Consider the following 12,706-nt stretch of genomic DNA (forward strand, 5'->3'; position numbering starts at 1 on the left):
TTACTCAGCAAGGCTTTCAAGAATGGAATACCTACATTTTCTGAGGGGAAATCTGTGGGAACCATTGGAAGTCACCCTTGAAAATCGGCAAAGGATATGGATAAAGTGCGACAGTACAGTGCATGGCCCAACATTTCCTGTGATGTTTGTCTTTTAAAATATGCAGAATAACCGATGGTCGGAACGAATTGGTCAGATTGGTCGCGTACAATGACCATCACGATCAGTCGACTTCACACCTTTAAATGATTTGTGTGAGGTCACGTTAGATAATTATAACCTTGGTGCCCTAGGTTAGACTGATCTGGGCCACCAAGTTAGAGACTAGCTTCACAAGACACTGGGGATCCTTTTTTCAAGACTTGCTCATCAGCCATTTTCAATCCACTGCAGGATGAAGGCTTCTCCAGCAACTTTCCAGTTCCTTCTGTTTTGTGCAATGACCATCCATTTACTACCCACGAACTCTCGAATATTATCTATCCATCTCCGTCGTTGTCTCCCAGGTTTTCTTCTAGCTCCTTTTGGGAACCATTCAGTTATTTTCTTAGTCCATCTGTCATCATGTCTTCGAGCTATGTATCCTGCCCAAGACCATTTTAGTCTTGATAACTGACCTCAAAGTCGAGTTCTAACTGAGGTCATTGTCACAATTATTTACACATTAAGTGTAACAGAAATCTCTCGGCTTTAATTTTTAAATAAATTTCAGAATTGAAGTTTAAACCGTGTATGCAATTAAGTATCAATTACTTTATAATTCATCTATAAATCATCAATTACTTTATAATTCTGATTTAGTTGATGGAAACTGTTGCCATTTCAATTTTCAAGAGGAAACTGAAACAGCAACTATTTATTAGAATTGTTTACCCAATAATTGTTAAAGAACCAAATATTTACCTAAGAAATGTTTACTGAACCAAATGTTTGGCACTACAGTTGATCACACTATACAGCCATTTTCTTTAGAATTTCGTTTTGTTAAAGCACTAGATCTTAAGGGAACATCATTGTTTATAGATGTCAATTGCGTAGAAAATTCCATCCAGGACATATTTTTCTCTGATACTGCCATGCGTAATCACAATAAAATTTTGCAATTTAAATTCGAGTTATCCTGCTGTATGCCCGTGTATCATTTCATAAACATTATATAATCTATAAAAGAACCTTGGGCCAATAATTCCAGTATTACGTAGTGGATATCATAACTCGGCCAATTAATAACTTGCGAAGATGTTTTGTGTGAAGAAATATATCTATATGATAGTGGAGACATTCCGTATTAATTATACCAAGTTTTATAGAGAGGACCACGTTTAACTAACCCACAACCACAGAGTAATACGTAATTTGGAAAGGCAACTTTCACGTCAGAGACAAAAAAGATGGAACATCATTTTGGCCTATTTTATAAAGATAATGGTAAGGGCCGCGGAAAACTCGATGTAAGATATTTTCAGTATTAAATACACACGAAGGAGAAGACGAATTTCTCCCATAATTCATTCTTTCTTCCGATACTGTACTTATGGTGACACTTTTCATGATTTCCAGACCCGCCCGTAATCTTGAGCTGGAAACTGTCAGCCTACGAGGTCATCACCTGTCAAGGAGGCAGAGTTCAGTTTTTCTGCAACGTCACCGGCAGTCCTCCGCCAGTGGTGTCATGGAGGAGGAGAAGGGATACCGTCGTCTTTCCTGGAGAGCGCCTGGTAATTCAGAACATTCAGCGGCATGACAGGGGCACCTACTCTTGCGAGGCCAGCAGCGATAACGATGGAACCGTAAGGAGGGACATCAACCTGGTCGTAGAGTGTATGTACCGTTGGTAATTACCTTACTGTGATACTTTTCTGTTCTGCGAAGTAGTGAGATCGCAAACTTTAATACAATTCTCTTTTCGCTTAATAACAGTGCAAAGGATTTAAAACATTTATAGTTCTAAGTAGAGTAAAAGATACTTGTGGTAAGATGTTTTTCTCATGAAATTTCTCCTTAATTTTGATCCTTAATGATATATGGGAGTGCACGTCATATTTCATACTAGTCACCAAGAAGTACTGTATTACTGATATTCGTGATTATTGTTGTAAGTATACGTTCAGTTACTAATGGCATTAAAGAGCAATGATTTATTGATATTATGTTTTGTTTTTTATTTATTTAGGAAGCCTTTTAAAGGTATTTTTACTCAGGGCTGTAGTTGGCCTTATATGGGCATTTGCGATTTCTTTATCCGTTATTCCATTTTTCTTCTTCTAGCCCACAAAAGATGCAAATCGATTTGTAAATATACACTTCTACAGCCATAATAGAACTAACCCATATAAGAGTGCAAATAACTCCTTTAGTTGCTTAATACGACTAATATTATTATTACTACTACTATTAATAATAATCAGGAAGTACACAGAACTAACACAGGAAATCAAATAAATGTGATATATGGAACAAGTAACGATCATCTCAAATGATCGTGTCAACCACCGGCATGATGCCAAAGAGCAGTACATTGCATAAGGACACAGCAGCAATGGGCTTCATAGAGAACACCTACATGGAATGCCAGAAAGCTACGATCCAGAACAACTGTAGAGTTCCTCGACCAATAATAGTAACCCAACATAACAACCATCCCTCGCACCTGGTACCAGTACCATCGCGGGATGAGGAAAATCCATTACGAGAAGAAATAGATATATAATAATAATACAATTGGCTCATTGAAAACGACATATCTTTAAATGCAATTAAGTGCAAGACATGTACTGTATGTTGATTACTTCAGAGATCCTGGTGTTACCATGCCACACGATCTTTACCTATCAGCTCATAAAATAACCTTGTTCTCAAATCTTTTAGGTTTTTTAGTCATATTAAACGCACTACTTGGGCTTTCAATAGTGAGATTGCTGTTCTACAGCTGTTATTGTCCTTTTAAGCAACTGATTTTACCTGTTCTTGATTACTGTACCATTTTTTTCATCTTTCTCTCCCAGAAATAATCTTTCGGACCTATTCGAAAGTATTCAAATCAAATTATTCGTCTCCTTGTGTCAAGGAGACGAATAATTCAAGGCACGTCAATTCGCTGAGATTACAAAAGAATTGGTGCAATTCATTTTGGTAGGTAATATTCAGTCTTGTTGTTTTATTTATAATTTAATTCACAATTTTATTAATTCTCCTGCTCTTCCGATTCTCGTTCCTTGTACAAATTCTCGTCTTCAGTACACGTTCTCCTTCCCTTTTCTGAGAAAGAATTATTGTTTACGAGTCTGCTATTTCATGATATGAAAGTAATCGACGTTCACATGGCTGACATTTTTATTCCCAGAAATCCGTTCAGAAAGATGAATGTGTAAAAATAAAAAAAAATTTCTGTATGTTCTGCTGTTGACCTATTCTGTTTCAAGTAAGTTTAGTCAAGAGTATTTGAGTCTTAATGTTTTGGTTATTATGCATATTTTATTATGTTTTGTTCAAGCTGTGAATAGTCGCATATTACTGACTATTATACATCAAAGTTAATTTCTTATTTTGTGCTGAATTTCTACATATTGGTAAACTAGCGGTCATCACTATTGTGTATGCGTTATTAATAGCAAATAAACAGACAATAAACATACAATTCACTTATTAATAAGAATAATTCTGTTACTCTATTGATCCTACCGGAATAATCAGCATACAATGCTATGCTCCAGTTTCGATAATTAATATTGTCTCAAACCTTCTTAGATACATACTCTCGCCAGATTAACCGATCCTCCCACTTTGACGCTCTTCCAGTGTTGGCGCTACACCTGAGAGATTCCTCTTGAAAATAACTAGCCTGCGCAGGCTGAAGATAATAATAATCTGCATTTTTCTGTACTCTCCTAAACACGGCCAAATTTTATCATGGCATGGTTTTTGAAATTATTTTTGCCGTTTACCAAGAGTTATTGCGCGCGAGAACCACTGGTACTTCGTGAAATGTAGTCCAAGCAGGGGCCTCTTGTGAAGGTAATTTATTTTTCTGTTGTGAGAATAAAGATTATTGCATTAAAAACACGAAGCCTGGAATTATACTTTTGTTCGCATTTCAATTTTTTCTTGCTTTTACGCTGTCTACGTTTATATAATAAATAGGAGATTAATCTTTCGAAGGTCCTATTTATATGAGAGCAGTGCAATACTAGTGCAACTCGTTGTGAAGGTATGGTTAGTTCTGCTGTGAGCATTAAGACTGATTATAGCACTACGAAGCTTGGAAGTGTACTTGTTCGTAATTCAAGTTTTAATTGCGTATAGAATATCACTATTAAATTAAAATACTTTTATTTTAATTAATAAACCTGAAAACATTCTTCTGAAAAGACCTGAAAATACAATAGCTGTAAAAGTATCTGAAAAGACTCTTCTTTCACTCTGAACTATTTCTTAACAAGCCCTATGGTTGAGGTAAGCCCACTACAGCCAATTCACCAAACACACACACACACACTTCTCTCTCCTGGATAACGCTTCTTCTCATTCCAGTTGTGAGGAACGTAAAGAAGGGAACATAAAATCCATCTTTGTACCACCACCAAAAGTACCATCTTCGATCTAGCTTATGGATCAAGGCAGTTCTATAATGTTTAAAGAGACGATATAGGGGAAATTTTTTGCGTCCAATTTTGGAAAATACAGAAGACGCGAATACAGGTCTTGAAAGCTAAACAGATGCAAATTACTGATTTTATGTATATGTAGACGTTTTAAGGGAAAATATAATTCAAAATAAAATAATACGATAAAATAAAAAACCAAATAATAATAAAAATAAAATAAACTTTTTATGATTCTACGCTTTGACCGACTTTTTCAATTGACTGAATAACGTCCGGCCCCGTTTGTTTATGTGTTTATAAATGTGTAAGTCAATAAGTACAGCAGGTTTAACAATATATCTTGTTTGGAATTATGGTAAGAAACAGAAAATAAAGATCGATCATTGTAATATGCAGCGGCCTGGAAAACTGGGCAATGTCTCTCAATCTTTACCCGTCAACAGCCCTATCTCTGTCTCAGCGGAGTCATTCAGTATTTTTGAGCCTATTGTACACAAGAAATTCCTCAGCTATAGATCTTGGACTTCGAAGAAGCAATGAAGAAGAAGAAGCCCATATAAAACTCTGTGCACTATAACTCAAATTTAAAATGCATGATATTATTATCATATCAGCTTATTTAACAAACTCGCATGACATAGGAATGAATGAAAGTGGTATGAGAAAATACAATTCAATTCAGGATTGCCTGTTTATTGGTCTCGCTAGTTTAATATGACTTGGTGTCGTTTTGGTGACAAAGATTTTTATTTTAGCAGCTACAATAATTCTTGTCTAACTTTTCTCACGGCTTTATTTTTTACTTACAGTTCCGCCGGTGATCACAGTGCCAAAGAACGAGGTGAAAGGAACGCCAGATGACTGCGTACTTGAGTGTCTCATTGAGGCCATCCCCGTAGCCTCTGTAATGTGGTTCAAAGAAGACGTAGCTCTGATCGGGAGCCCCTTGTATAACATCACTTCGGAGCAACAAGAAAACTGCACCACCCTCTCCGTGTTACGTGTCCTGCCTCTTTATAACGGAACTGCCAATAACAGCACGTTCGGAAACTACACCTGCCAAGCAAAGAATAAGCATGGCCAGTCCAGTGCCATGTTGCGACTGGTTGGTACGTCCTTAACTTCAATCACTGCTGAGTTTACATATCTTATATTGATTAACCAGATTAGAATAATAATAGCGTGCAGTAATGAAAATATTTCAAAATACTTAAAGCTTTTTCACCTGTCGCTTTTAGAAACTAAGGCCGACAGGAAAAAAAATCGCATCTAGGATTTAATTTAAACGCTTTTTGTGAGTTTTGATTAAGAAACAACACCTATCGATGTAACTCAGTACAGCAGGATTCCTAAAATGCAACTTGCTAAAAATATTGTAAAAATAATCAGCAGCTCGTATCATCTGAAAATTAATATTAAATAGATAAAGAGATTTTCTATTAATACTCTGAGAAGATAGCATCGCATCGGGTCAGGAAATGTAGAAAATTATCGTATTCAGCGATCAATTGTGGTTGATGTTATTGCAGGCTTTTAGGCACATCATCAACTTAGGCCATATTGCCGTATATATTTTGTCTGTACACTACGTGTGTTCTGTAGTCGATTTATCCGTTTACTGGATGAAAAACCCGAATTTCCTCGAGGGAAAAACCATGCTGTACTGGCCTGAGACCAACTAACTCGGCCACTTCGGACTCAGATATTTTCCATCCGATGTGAGGAGAAGCGATCTACCAACTGTGCTACCCATGAGGACCTTCGAACCATGGTCAACTCATACGCACAAACTACTGGATACCAACGTACTGACCACTTGGTTGCATCAGACTTATGCTGTTGCTATGAGTTTAACTATAAAATTGGTTGCTAAATCCATTCATATATTGCCTTTTCAAGAAAATTATCTCAAACTAATTCATATACCAGCATTAAATCCAATCATCAACTTGGGAAGCGAACTCCATTGCATTAATTTAAATTTAAAGTGAATTTCACAATACATTACTCTATTAAAATATTTAGGTATCCCCTGGGAAGATAGCGAATGATGTAAGTAGAGTGGAGGCAGAAAAGAAACACGCAGAAAGGAAACAGAAACACCAGAGATATCAGTAATAGGCAACTCATCTTTGAGTTGCGAAAAGTTTATTTGTTAGTGCTTAATACAGCAAACAGTTTGAACTTTCTGAAGTTCTGAAAAGGTGGGAACCTAGGGTGATACAACAATTATGCCACGACCATCTAATTAGGACAAGAGAATTGACGGGTGAGGGAAGAGCGCACCCTGAAGAGGATGGTAACATCAACACGAAAGAGGTTCCTAAGCTCTATAAAACCTGACATCATGGTTCGTGATGTCAGAAGACCTGTCCATTAATGCATGCACTATCCGTAAGTAGTTGGACGAGCATGGCTTTCATGGGAAAGTTATAACTTACACGCTCGAATAACACCAACGAACGCAAGACGTTTGGAGTGGTAGGTTGTTGATCATATTCGGACCCTAGAAGAATGGATGGAAATTCTAAAGATGGTTCATGTCTGACGGTCTAGTTCGGATTTGGAGAAAACCCGGAGAACGCCACCTATCGCAAAGCATCGTCCCAACAACGAAGTTCTAGGGAAGAAGCATCCTGATACGAAGCTATTTTTCGTGGTTCGAATGCGTGTCATTGCCTGCTGTATGTTGTTAATTTGGTCTTCATGCTGAAGCATGTTTTGCGTTAGAGCTATGAGACTTCAATGGATCACGTTTGTAAACTGCGTATATTTTGTATTCTGTGGTTGGCTTGACTTCTTTTCTAGACGAAAACCCGAGTTTCCAGGAAAGAGACGAGTTACCGCGAAACTCTCGCCTAAGACCGACAATTCGACCATGGTGTGAAAAAACGCCCTCAAAATTCTTGTCTTTACTGAAATCAACACAGGTCTTCTACAAAACACGACCGCTGTCCTTCCACTCCGTGGAGGAACAGAGACCGAAACCATCATGCCATGTTACCTGAGAGGGTGTTGTCACTAATTTTTATGTCGAAAACTCATAATGCTCCATCGTACATTAGAAGAAAAACAGGTAATACAATTGGACAGAAAATTCCATATACCTGATATGAATCTCAAAATCACCTTCGGGACGATCCGGAACGCTGGTTTAGGACCAGAATCAAAGTCGCACTTTGATTCCTGCGATGGAAACTGTAATGAAGTTAAAATGCCAAATTTCAGCTGTTGCTGCCACGAACTCCTCAAAGTCTGCCACTAAGAATAAGTTCATTCATTTAGGCCAAGGGTAGATCACGCATTATTAAATTTGTATTAAAAATCCATTTATTTCAACATTACCATTTACCAGTGTCAGAATACGGTTTGAGAGCAATTACATTTATCAGGAATGACTAACAGTTTTGGATGATTGCTAAAATCACTGTGGGCGAAAGGCAATGACCCACAAAGTGAGCAGAGGATTTCTCATTTTATCCCTTTGACGGTATTAAAAATCCACAAGATCTCTTATCTTGTATACAAACAACTCCGATCAGTCAGTTTATTTCATTAACCCATGGAATTAAACAGTGAGCCCGAAATACTGCACTTTTTGCACTTTTCATTGACCTTTTCAACCGGCATCTAAATTGCTGTGTGATGTGTCTAAAATTTATGAAAGAAAAGATAAAAAAATTTTCACGTAACGTCCACCTCCCATACTGTAAAACTACTTAAAATAGTTGATCAAGTTTTGCAGAATAAACAATCCTTCAGCCAAGTATAATATTATTTATTTGTAATTTTCTACCACCTCCATTCCCCTAGAAGGTAACTGAAATCACCGAGGTCAGCATTGATTTCAGTTATCACTGAATATTCTCTGAAAACAGGAGTGGGTTGAAGACCCTGCCCTAACATCACATCGAAATGCCTTACTGATTTGTCTATTTTTGGGACTGACGATTTCTTCAAAATTTGCCACTTGTGGTGAGCGATGATCGTGCAGGAAAATCAAGAATTATTCTATCACAGCAACGGAATTCACTAGTTAGATTTGCGCTCATTTAGGCAAACAAAATCCATTATAATTAGAAACACTGCTGTCGTTTTAAGATAAATTCTGTCGTCCAACAGGTCTTGTGAGGAAAAAGGGCGGAATCTACTTTACCTGAGGTTTAGTCGACAGAAATGCCATTAAAGAGTCCTAACTCATTTATTAGAGCTGTCGAGAGTGGAGGGCAAGGGATTGGGGGAAAGCAGAGCTGTGCTATTTCTCGCACGAAACATGACATTGTAATTACACGAAGTGAGAAAGATACCAAAAAAAGAAAAGAAAAAACTTATGTAGAGAAATTCATAGCAGAAAATTTGACGAAATAATTCAATTCAGGTTGCCACATGGCTAGAGATCGATAATTCAGATTTTAATGAAAAATAAGGGACATCTTTGTGGTTATTTACTAGTCGGTTATTTTAGTTTTAGACTAGAATAACCCGCTACTGTGGACGCAATTGAAGGAAGTGAAGCAAATAAATGGATGCTGTTCAATGAAGGAGGTAGGCACTCATTGTAATTAAATCGTAACTCAAGAGCAACTGAGCGTATCTTGGGTCGCATGGGGATTCACGATCACCATTCAGTCTAAACCGAAATATGTGAAGGTAATAAAATATATTTATTTGATTTCTTTGTACTTTGTGTGTATTTCAATAACAAGATCATCTAGAAAACTCGATTTTGCCTTGCATATGTGGGCTATTGCAGAGAATTTATTAATGCAGTTATGATTTCACAAAGCCAGTATGTTTTACTAAATTTATTTGGGAATTCTGAATTTTGCATTGGAAATATCCTTGTACATTAATTTTTGAGAAGTGTCTCGATTTCCTTATATGTTTAGATGAAAAGTTATATTTGGTTACAATCATAGCTGACTTGGCTTCAAAACAAATTGTTCAGAGCTTTTCCTTCTACTGCGTATTGCACTAGAAGGAAAAGATTAATGAAGTCCTTTTCTTATAAACATTAATAACTTTGGATGTGCACTGGTGAAAGCAATGTCTAGATGACATATGAAACCATAATGACATATGAAACCAAAATATTAGGAAACATTTCTACTAAATTTTCTGTTTTATACTCCGAGGCGACCACACGGTCAGAAGAGCTCACATGTTAGAGATAGTACAAGGAACAGCACCGTATTTATCAGTCACGGGCTTGGACTCCAGTCACTGAAGGCACGTATACTTATGCACCCTCGCCCATGACCATTCGGCTACTAGAACGTAGCTTTGACTTTTACGGCGATGTCAGCGCCAGTTCTGAGTGGTATGGGTTAGATTAGGTGTACACAGGCGTACATGGTAACGTCATTCCATTCCTGTCCAGAATGAATTGTAGATCCAGCAAATTCGTTGGTTTCTAAGTCCTATCTTGGATGCCTCGTTCCAGATGATCCCACAGATGTAACCACACCCTCTAGTCACGTGCTGCTTATGGGTATCTCGAAAGAGAAATAAACGGATAATGATAATAATAATAATAATAATAATAATAATAAAGATTCTCGGTGAGATTTATGTCGGTCAGCGACAGCTGCTGCATATTGGAGCGCTCTGCATACATTCCTGAAAAATTCTCAACCTGTGGGCCGTAAAATTTCAGACTTTAAGCATGTGGACATGTTTTTTTTTTTGTAAAGGGCAGCTCCTAGAACGCCAGTTCAACTCCACCTCGTATCTCTATGAACAGTACCACTGGAAAAGGGACAGATATGTAGGTAATATAGGTTTGTGTATTCTATTGTTCTCTTGTGGCCTATTAGCTACCAAGAAGCTTCAAATACCTGGAGAGATGATTCTGGGTACTCAGACTTTAAGCTGACACGTCCATCAGTGTGAAAACAATGTGCACTGTAAACCGTTCGCCCATATTACATTTTTTCAGTATTCCACTGACCATGAAGCCGGTGCAGACGGATTCCTCTATTCGTCTCACATATAAAAGGCTTGTGGATTGTCGTGCAGTTGCGTTTTACTATATGCTGTGCTGGTAGACAGTGGCGGTCCAAGGATTTTATAAAGGGGGAGACTAAAGCAATTAAAGGGGAGTTAAATCAGTGTTCTGGGAAATCTTTACGCTTCAATTATCATGTAGCAGTGAAAATACATTATTTTGATCGTAAGGGGGAGACAAGAGTCCCTTTAGCTCCTATCTGGGACTCCCACTGCTACTGGAATTGTTCCTGCAGTCTGGTGTTGAAGGGTTGGTGATTATTTGGACTGCTGCTTTAGGAATTCTGAATACACAGCGGTCAGACATCTGCAATCTCAGCCTTGGGATCTTCCGACCTAAAGTGATCTTCTTGTTGCAGATAATAACGACCGATTGAAAACCCTAGACACTGATATGGGTGAACATCTGTACTACCCGTAGCGATGCCCCAGTGCACGAACATCTATAATAATGTCACTCGCAAAGTCGTAATGTTGACTGCCTTTCTCATTACGCACCTTTAAGTGCTTAGCCGCATGACAGCTCTTGCCACAGTCTTGTCTGTCTCATACATTAGTCCAGCATTTAGTAATCTATTTAATTCGCCTCTGACGGATATCTGAACCGGCGTTCAGATATCCGTATCTCCAATAAACTGGTAGGTCACCGCATTAATAATTTTAACTTAACTTTTTAAGCTTCCTCAGTATCTGATCAAATGATGAATGAGAGGGGAAGAACGAGGTAACTGTGTAATGTAAGCAAACAAAGCAGATTCAAATTGGAAAACAAATATATAAAAAATACTTCAAAGGTTTTTAATTTTCTGCGTATATGAGGTTGTTTTTCATATTTGTAGAGTGGCAATCTCAGAAGGCAACCAATCATTTCTAGAGATCGTCAACTACTTCTAACCTGAGTTCCAATTGGACTATTTCTCTGATTGGAAGCGAAGTACGTTGTGGGTCAAACTTGAAATTACTTTTCGAATGCCTCTCAGCCATATCTGTTGCTGTAAACAAAGATTAAAATAAATCCTGTGCTTAACTTACAGTTGAAAAGCTAAGAATAACCACTTCTCATTGTTATTTTATTAACGTATGCAATGATTTATTTACTTTTATAGCTCCTGACAACGTGCTCCACAGCAACGGAGTGCACGAGCAAGATCCACAAGCGGAGAGAAGATTTAACGTCTCCGGATTTATTGTGGGGATGCTACCACCCCTCCTTATCTCTTTCTATATAATCGTGAAGCTCGGCTACAGGTCTCGCTACGCTGAGGAGAGAGCGGAGGAAGTCGGGATGAGGGAGGAGCCGTTCTTTGTCAGCAACTGAACGTGTTCGCCTAGATGGAGCGGAAATTATTCGTCCGTGGTGAAAATGTTCGAAAGTGTGCGGTGTTTAAGCAACAACGCTGTGCCTTACAGGAAATGACCGCCGCTACAGATGATAGTCCTTCTCGGACTTGGAGATGAATAGGGCAGTTAGGTGTTGCACCGATTGCCTCACTCATCCCAGAACTGGCACAGGTTGGTGTGAAATAAACCCAAGTGCCCACTGAAAGAGGGGAAACCTCCTGTCGTAAAAAAGTATATACTAGTGCCATTATTCAGAAGCACGTAGACATAAATAGAATGACAGCCTTAAAACACACGTGTTATTTTAGTTTTACTGTTGATTAGTGCATTATCTGAAACGCACGGAACACGGAGTTCAGTCCAGTCACATTCGGGATGTCCGTTCTGATTAAGCCACATTGAAAAATAACGGTAACGAATTCAAGCTTGATATCAGCTGATTAACTAATATACTCATATATTTAAGAGAATGTTCTTAAATAGGCGTTTATATTAGGGTGAGATGCCAATAGTTTTTTTTTATTTCGTTGTTATTATACTCCATTTAATTTCATACCGGGTAAAAGTTAAAATAAGATAAGAAACAAGTTTTAATAAAAATAGATAAATAAATATTCGTTACGGCAAGAGTTATGATCGTTAGGTAGTTTAACTGAATATTACTGTGGGCACATCAACGTAACTAACTAAATAAAAATCACTTTTCTGTTTATATTGTGGGACGACAAATATGGTCAGATGGGATTTTACTTTAT

General features: G+C 37.8%; 1 protein-coding gene across 1 annotated transcript in view; it reads left to right on the forward strand.

Annotated features, from left to right (window-relative positions):
• Positions 1 to 12,352, forward strand: part of LOC150089284 (lachesin-like) — a 19,963-nt gene extending 7,611 nt beyond the window's left edge. Inside the window, exons 2-4 of the mRNA XM_090368465.1 lie at positions 1,561 to 1,821; positions 5,414 to 5,713; positions 11,717 to 12,352. Of these exons, the coding sequence (XP_090224591.1) occupies positions 1,561 to 1,821; positions 5,414 to 5,713; positions 11,717 to 11,928 (773 nt within the window). The 3' untranslated portion in view covers positions 11,929 to 12,352. The remainder of the gene's footprint in view (positions 1 to 1,560; positions 1,822 to 5,413; positions 5,714 to 11,716) is intronic.
• The last annotated feature ends 354 nt before the right edge of the window (positions 12,353 to 12,706 follow it).

This window comes from Mastigoproctus giganteus, chromosome 2, assembly GCF_048544385.1.
Source record: "Mastigoproctus giganteus isolate SK-2022 chromosome 2, ASM4854438v1, whole genome shotgun sequence".
Classification (NCBI taxonomy): domain Eukaryota; kingdom Metazoa; phylum Arthropoda; class Arachnida; order Uropygi; family Thelyphonidae; genus Mastigoproctus; species Mastigoproctus giganteus.